The following is an 8732-nucleotide window of genomic DNA, read 5'->3' as shown; positions in this document are numbered from 1 at the left end:
GTCTGCCCATCGTAACACGCATGTGTACTGTTACACCACACAACATCCATGCGGACAAGGGCCTCTCCCGCTGGCTTCGGAGGTTTAGTTGCCTTTTCTGTTGGTTTTCCCAGGATAAGTGATTTTTTTATTGGTTTTCCCAAGGAAGCTCCTGCTTCTAGAGGCTTGTTGCAGGTTCCAGCAGACACATCACAAGTGTAGCCACTTGGGCAGCAGTGCTGGTGGTCTGAGCAGCAAACAGCCTGAAAAATACAAATATAAAGTCACGTTACATTTCCCGTAGAGTCTGCACTTCATACATTCTGCACTACAGTCTGCACTTCATACAGCATTCTGTATGGATTAACCCATGGAATGGAGACACTGCTTCCTACCTTGTGAGGGTCATGTCTAGAACTATGGAGAAGCATGCGATTTATTTCATCAGCTGATTGATTGCATCTCATTATCACATTATCACATCTTGCTTTAAAGAGAACCCGAGGCGGGGTTCTTACAACTCAATCTGCACACAGAGGCTGGGTCTGCCTATAGAGCCCAGCCTATGTTGCTATTTAGCCTCTACCAAAGCCCCTCCTGCACACTGAGACCCCATAAGTCACAGCCGCACTGTGCGGGCTGTGTTCATCTCTAATGTCAGTCTCCGCCTCCTGGATCACTCCGATCCCTGCCCACTTCCCTTCCCGCTGATTGGAGGGAAAGGATGCGGGCGGGGACCGGAGCGATGCAGGAGGCGGGGAGAGCGGAGACTGACAGAGGTAAACACAGCCCGCATGGGGTCTCACAGCGCACAGGGAGGGTGGGCTTTGGGGAAGCTATATAGCAACAGAGGCGGGGCTCTATAGGAAGACCCAGCCTCTATGGGGATTGCAATGTAAGAACCCCGCCTCGGGTTCTGTTTTCCCCTCTTGCCAATCATGGTCATGTGTTAGATTCCTATGCCTTCCTGCTGGAATTTAATGCCGCATGGTATAGTGGACTAGGTTTGAATCCCAGCCAGAACGATATCTGCATGGGGTTTGTATGTTCTCCCTAGGTCTGCGCTGGTTTCCTCCAGGCACTCTGGTTTCCTCCCACATCCCCAAAACAAGCAGATAAGTTAATTGGTTTCCCCCAGTCTGCTACATGATCTATAGACTTAAGGCTCATACACACATCAGACTATAGTATTTGGAAAATGAAAGATCACAGACCAATCTTACCACCCTTCATGTAGTATGAGAGCCATACCTACAGTCTATTCTATGGAGCTGAACTCCATCAGATAGAAATCTTTGCAAGATGCTGCACACACAGATGCTGTACAGACACAAAAGATCAGTATCTGCAAAAGATCTGTCCCTGCCAAAGATCCGTTCCTGCAACTTGCATTCATAGTCTGAGATCTGCAGATCATCATACACATGATTTAACTGACATTCATCTGCAGATCAGATCCACCAGGATGGATTTTTGGCAGGAACAGATCTTTTGCAGATACTGATCTTTTGTGTCTGTACAGCATCTGAGTGTGCAGCATCCTGCAAAGATTTTTTTCTGATGGGGAGCTCAGCTCCATAGAAAAGACTGTAGAGTATGGCTCTCATACTACATGAAGGATGGTAAGATTGGTCTGTGATCTTTCATTTTCCAAAGACTATATAGTCTGATGTGTGTATGCCCCTATACAGTGGAGGAAATAATTATTTGACCCCTCACTGATTTTGTAAGTTTGTCCAATGACAAAATAAACCTACCATTGAAATAATACTGTTCTGAGACTTCATTTCTTTAACAGTGGCAGATAGCACATCAAAAGGAAAAATCGAAAAAATAACCTTAAATAAAAGATAGCAACTGATTTGCATTTGAGTGAAATAAGTTTTTGAACCCTCTAACAATAAAAGACTTAATACTTAGTGGAAAAACCCTTGTTTGCAAGCACAGAGGTCAAACGTTTCTTGTAATTGATGACCAAGTTTGCACACATTTTAGGAGGAATGTTGGTCCACTCCTCTTTGCAGATCATCTCTAAATCCCTAAGGTTTCGAGGCTGTCTCTGTGCAACTCTGAGCTTGAGCTCCCTCCATAGGTTTTCTATTGGATTAAGGTCCGGAGACTGACTAGGCCACTCCATGACCTTAATGTGCTTCTTCTTGAGCCACTCCTTTGTTGCCTTTGCTGTATGTTTTGGGTCATTGTCATGCTGGAACACCCATCCACGACCCATTTTCAGTTTCCTGGCAGAGGGAAGGAGGTTGTCGTTCAGGAGTTCACGATACATGGCTCCGTCCATTTTCCAGTTAATGCAATTAAGTTGTCCTGTGCCCTTAGCAGAAAAACACCACCAAAGCAAAATGTTTCCACCCCCATGCTTGACGGTGGGGACGGTGTTTTGGGGGTCATAGGCAGCATTTTTCTTCCTCCAAACACAGCGAGTTGAGTTAATGCCAAAGAGCTCTATTTTGGTCTCAGACCACAGCACCTTCTCCCAGTCACTCACAGAATCATTCAGATGTTCATTGGCAAATTTCAGACAGGCCTGCACATGTGCCTTCTTGAGCAGGGGGACCTTGCGAGCCCTGCAGGATTTTAATCCATTGCAGTGTAATGTGTTTCCAATGGTTTTCTTGGTGACTGTGGTCCCTGCTAATTTGAGGTCATTCACTAACTCCTCCCGTGTAGTTCTAGGATGCTTTTTCACCTTTCTCAGAACCATTGACACCCCCAGAGCGAGGTCGATTGATGGTCATTTTGTGCTCCTTCCATTTTTGAACAATCGCACCAACAGTTGTCACCTTCTCTCCCAGCTTCTTGTTAATGGTTTTGTAGCCCATTCCAGCCTCGTGCAGGTCTACAATTTTGTCTCTGACATCCTTGGACAGCTCTTTGGTCTTTCCCATGTTGGAGAGTTTGGAGTCTGCTTGATTGATTCTGTGGACAGGTGTCTTTTATACAGGTGACTAGTTAAGACAGGTGTCCTTAATGAGGGTGACTAATTGAATAGAAGTGTCTAACCACTCTGTGGGAGCCAGAACTCTTAATGGTTGGTAGGGGTTCAAAAACTTATTTCACTCAATGAAATGCAAATCAGTTGCTATCTTTTATTTAAGGTTATTTTTTCGATTTTCCTTTTGATGTGCTATCTGCCACTGTTAAAATAAACCTACCATTAAAATGATACTGTTCTGAGACTTTTCATTTCTTTGTCATTGGACAAACTTACAAATTCAGTGAGGGGTCAAATAATTATTTCCTCCACTGTATGACTATGGTAGGGATTAGATTGTGAGCCCCTCTGAGGGGACAGTGACATGACCATTTTCTCTGTACAGCACTGCAGAAGATGTTGGTGCTATATAAATACTAAAACCTAACTACTCTTGTATATTTACGAATAGTTGTACAGCTGCAGACTCTTCCCCCTCTGAAGAGAAAGCCAGTCAGCGCAGCTTGTGAAATCCTACTTCTGTTCACTGCAGGCCTACAAGTTCACTGCCAGCCTTGCTGCTGCCACAGACCCCACCTTGTGCATAGAACTTAAGGTTGAGGATGTATCTGGTGAGCTACAGAAATAAAAATGTACAAACTATTGCCATGCTCCACCTTTGCTACTACCTCCAGGCTTTTTACACTTCAAGTTGCAATTCCGATTTTCACTGGATGCCAAACGCAGAAAAAAGAAAGTTGTAATTAGTTGCGATTAGGCTAACAAAACCTGTCCCACAAGTTACTGAAGAATAGCACTAAGCACAGAAGAACAAGATAATGAAAGTATAGAAATATAGGATTGCGCCTCTGCAGGAAAGGCAAGAATTTTGTACGGGATGTACAGTCCTGTTCTTTGCTGTCTATTCTACACTAGACAAGAGCCTCCTTGTAGCAGTATTGTAATATACCTGCAGCCAGGTACTCCACATGTCCAATAAGCCAGTACTCTTCCAGATTTACCATCGGCACAATCCAACCTGTGACTGCATTGGTTTATCAAGTAAAACACATTGCTCAGATTCAGTCCCATCAATTTGGGCTGTGCAAAAATGTGTAAAGACATCTCCACTTTAGAGAAACCTTCACAACTGGACTCAATCCCCAATCTACGTTACTTCGAGCTTGCCACTGTACTGGTGAGGACTAGGAATGGTCTATGCCAATAGCTCCAAGTTTATACAGAGGTGATGCTGCTTAGAAGTAAGCTGAATTCAGCATAGACTACCTTCTGCTCAGATGCCAGTTTTCAGGGGTTTGTTGCAAAGATGCAATTTGAAACTGAGCCAAACTCAGCAGCTACGGAGTTTGCTACAAATGGTATGCAACTTGAAAACTGCATTCAAACACTAAATCGCTACTCTGAAGTACTTGAAGGAAAAAGCATCTCACCTCTTCCAGTGGGCAGCATGCCCATCCGCCGCTCAGAGTACGGCAGCAGGTTGTGCCCTGGGCACAGCTGTGAGACTTGTCACACTTGACCTGTGCATTGTTAACAGTCTTGCTCAGCCGCAGGATAGAGAGCTGGCTTAAGAGACAGGTAGCCTGCCCACCACACCTCCACCTGCTGGGGCAGCAGTGACGCTGATCAGGGCAGCACATGGCCTGCATGTTCAGGAGAGAGAATAGAAAGGGAGAGAAGCAGAGCACTTAGGGAGCAGGAAGTGACAGGCAGTTCTAGGCAGTTACCTGTTTAATAGGGCAGCATCCCCATTTCCCAGAGGCAAGGCGACAGCAGGTGGTATCATCAGGACAAGCGGAGGTTACATCACATGTCACGTTCAGGCCTGGAAATTCAGAACAGCACAATTAGCAGGGTGAACTGCAGTAAAGATTTGTCACTTCAGATCTTCAAACCAAACACCTTATTGTAATCCCTCGAATGTGGATAAAGGCCTGCAGGTGAACGTTTGTCCTGAATGTCTTCACATCTTTCCAATTCAACCTTTGGAGCTGACATTTGACAAATTCCACGACCAGAGTAACAAAACAAAAAACAAAAAAAACAAAAAAAAATATCCACTTCCTCCCGGCCCTGCCAGCTGTCCTGTGCCCTCGCCGCAGCTCTGCTCACCACCGGTGGCCCAGGGTTTCCTCTGGCGTTATATGCTCACAGCCCTACGCAAGGCCTTCAGAGTCTCACTGACATCAAGACTGTACTGCGCAGATGCAGTAGTTCTGCGGCAGCGCGATACAGTCCGGATGACATCGGCGCGACCACATGAGCCGCATGCTGGAGCTCAGGAGAAGCGGACCCGGATGCCAACCTGGCGAGGTCAACATCTGCACCGGAGGGGACCGGGAGCCACCGGACGGATGCAGGGGGCTGGAGGAAGCCCCAGGTAAGTGGATTTTTTTTATTTTTAATGATGCTCGGACCTTCCCTTTAAAGTGTACCCAAAGCAAGTCTCCAGGTCAAAAGTCAAATACCCAAGAAGAGTGGAGACTCTGGTGAACTGGAGCACAGTATGGGAAGCTCGATCCATTGCCCAGCGTAAAAAGAAAACCAATATATACACAAATAACTGCAGACTCACGGCAAACTAGGTCAAGGTCATTCAATTTGCTGATGACACCATCATTGGCCCGGTTACTAAGCAAGCCTATCGCCAGAAGGTTGATAGAATATGCCACTGGCATAAAGACAGGCTGGTACTCAATACAGCTGTTGCTGTTCATTGTGTGTCCTATACCCTACTTGAATCATGTGTTAAAGTGGGATTGTCAAAAAAAAATAAAAAATTCCAGCAGCAACTGGTCTGAGTGTATTACGTGATAAAGATGCTAATCCTGCATTCAAAAAAAAACTGTCACAACTTTTTCTGCTGTTATATTTTGGAGTTATCACATACTTAAGGAGCACTGGCCCTTCAGTAGTCAGTACCAAACAGTTGCATGCTGGGGGTTCTTTTTATCTATAATATATTACTCTATTTCCCTGCCTAGCTGCCTATCTGAAACACGATCCCCTGCTCACTTGTGTTTACAAGCAAGGCTGAGGTGACTCAGCGATTGGAGGAGAAAAAAAGTAAAGGGCAGAAATGACATCAGGATTTAGCCTCAAACTGTGGGCAAAAGACATGGCCCCACCAGGAACAGAATTCTCTTCATTTACTATATAACATTCACTGAAATCAAAATGTGGACAGTACAATACATGTGTTATAGAAGTAGACAAATACTTGATCTACTTACATATGTGTTTTTTCCCCTTGCATAGTATGGCTGATCCTACAGCTTTAAATCCAATTCTGGGCACAATACAGTCTTGCTTGGCAAATAAAAATTATCCTGATTAGCCAAACCAGTAAATCTAGAGCAAAAAAGACACGTCACTTACTCTTCTGCTTCAGAGCTGGCATTTTATGAAGCCAAGGGATGGAGATGGTGTCCCCTTGGCAACTTCCACTTCCTGTACATGTAGTTCCAGAAGGACAACAGTGTTCCTTATCAGGGCAGCATACAGCCTACAACAAAGCGGACATTAGACCATAGCCAGGCACTAGATCCAGACCCACAACCAATGAATTTACTCACATTTGGAATTGGACAGCATCCCCACTCTCCAGAGGCCAGACGGCAGCAGGTATCCGTTCCAGGACATTCTGAAGTGTCATCGCATTTCACTGTGGCTGGAGAGAAAGAAAGATCGGTGAAAGTGTGCTCTACCAAAGGCTTCTCATCACTTCCACGTTAATATTGGGTGCCAGAGAGAAGATCTGAAACTGAACACATCTGACACACAAAGGTTTCCTACAGCAAGAACTGGGGGACAATGCCTTGTTCTAGAGTGGAGAAGTACCACAAACTTGGGTGTCAGGAGGAAGCTCCTGTGCTTTGGGCCTGTCTAGCCTCCGGCCTGTTAGTTTAGGTGGACGGCCTTGTCTTGGTAGGTTTACAGTTGTGCCATACTCCTTCCATTTCTGAATGATTGCTTGAACACTGCTCCGGGGGATGTTCAAGGCTTTGGAAATTTTTGTAGCGTAAGCCTGCTTTAAATTTCTCAATAACTATCTCTGACCTGTCTGGTGTGTTCTTTGGACTTCACGGTGTTGCTCCCAATATTCTCTTAGTACAAATACAGCTGCTCTGTGAGGGCCTCAGAGGTTGTCTGACATTAGATTACACACAGGTGCACTCTAGTCATTAGCACTCATCAGGCAATGTCTATGGGCAACTGACTGCACTCAGACCAAAGGGGGCTGAATAATCACAGACCCCACTTTGCAGTTACTGTATTTGTAAAAATGTTTGGAATGATGTATGATTTTCATTCCACTTCTCACATGTACACCACTTTGTGTTGGTCTTTCATGTGGAATTCTAATTAAATTTATTCATGTTTGTGACAGTAATATGACAAAATGTGGAAAACTTCAAGGGGCCGAATACTTTTGCAACCCACAGTGTATATGGACCAATTTTCTTTAGTGGGCAGATCGACAAACCAGATAGAGATTATATATATATATATATATATATATATATATATATATATATATATATATATATATATATATATATATATATATATATATATATATATATATATATATATATATATATATATATATATATATATATATATACACACACACACACACACACACACACACGACTGACTATATGGTTTAATAGATTGTGAGCAACTCACGACAACATTTTAAAATGACTAAAAATTCCAAATACAAGTAGAACATTAATCAGAGCTTTATATTAAGAAAAAACATTTAATCTCCACATGGCATTAGTACACCAAAACTAAGATGCATTTAATTTGCTAGGATAGCTGCCTTTACATGCTTTGTGGATGTTGGGGTTGGGGGGGGGGGGGGGAACTTTACATTTCTTGGATTTTTACTAAGTTGGAGAGGTTTGCTGTAAATGGTTGGGTTTGCATTCAATACAGTAAGGCACGCATAACCACTCGGAATTGAGACAGCACTTACTCTCCTGCTTCAGAGCTGGCATTTTCTGAAGCCAAGGGATGGAGATGGTGTCCCCTTGGCAACTTCCACTTCCTGTACATGTAGTTCCAGAAGGACAACAGTGTTCCTTATCAGGGCAGCATACAGCCTACAACAAAGAGGACATTAGACCATAGCCAGGCACCAGATCCAGACCCACAACCAATGAATTTACTCACATTTGGAATTGGACAGCATCCCCACTCTCCAGAGGCCAGACGGCAGCAGGTATCCGTTCCAGGACATTCTGAAGTGTCATCGCATTTCACTGTGGCTGGAGAAAATGGAGAGAAAGAAAGATCGGTGAAAGTGTGCTCTACCAAAGGCTTCTCATCACTTCCACGTTAATATTGGGTGCCAGAGAGGAGATCTGAAACTGAACACATCTGACACACAAGGTTTCCTACAGCAAGAACTGGGGGACAATGCCTTGTTCTAGAGTGGAGAAGTATCACAAACATGGGTGTCAGGAGGAAGCACCTGCGCTTTGGGCCCGTCTAGCCTCCCTACTGAGCCTGAAAGCTGATAGATTGCTTCACTGCCCAACCAGCATTCAGCTCACTTCCATCTACTCATCTCTAAAAACTGCAGGTCTAAAACCCCATTCACACTAGAGAGTCCTGCCGGCAAACCGCTCAAACGCTAGTGCTTTTGAAAGCGCTAGTGTAATAAAACCCTATGGGCCCGTTCTTGCTTTGGCAACTTGCGCTAATAGTCGTCGATTAACGCAAATCGCCAGACGCAAATGCGTAGACTGCACCACTTTCAGACGATTTCCCGGAGATCGCGTTTCAGTGC

General features: G+C 44.4%; 1 protein-coding gene across 1 annotated transcript in view; it reads right to left on the bottom strand.

Moving 5' to 3' along the window:
- Positions 1 to 8732, bottom strand: part of LOC137540892 (progranulin-like) — a 65041-nt gene that overhangs the window by 5453 nt on the left and 50856 nt on the right. The window contains exons 11-16 of the mRNA XM_068262078.1: positions 8114 to 8208; positions 7917 to 8043; positions 6505 to 6599; positions 6308 to 6434; positions 4657 to 4754; positions 7 to 242 (exon numbers count right to left, since the gene is read on the bottom strand). Of these exons, the coding sequence (XP_068118179.1) occupies positions 7 to 242; positions 4657 to 4754; positions 6308 to 6434; positions 6505 to 6599; positions 7917 to 8043; positions 8114 to 8208 (778 nt within the window). The remainder of the gene's footprint in view (positions 1 to 6; positions 243 to 4656; positions 4755 to 6307; positions 6435 to 6504; positions 6600 to 7916; positions 8044 to 8113; positions 8209 to 8732) is intronic.

The sequence above is a fragment of the Hyperolius riggenbachi genome, chromosome 12 (assembly GCF_040937935.1).
Source record: "Hyperolius riggenbachi isolate aHypRig1 chromosome 12, aHypRig1.pri, whole genome shotgun sequence".
Taxonomy (NCBI): Eukaryota; Metazoa; Chordata; class Amphibia; order Anura; family Hyperoliidae; genus Hyperolius; species Hyperolius riggenbachi.
Note: the sequence above shows the minus strand (reverse complement) of the source record. Positions and strands in the feature narration are given on the sequence as shown.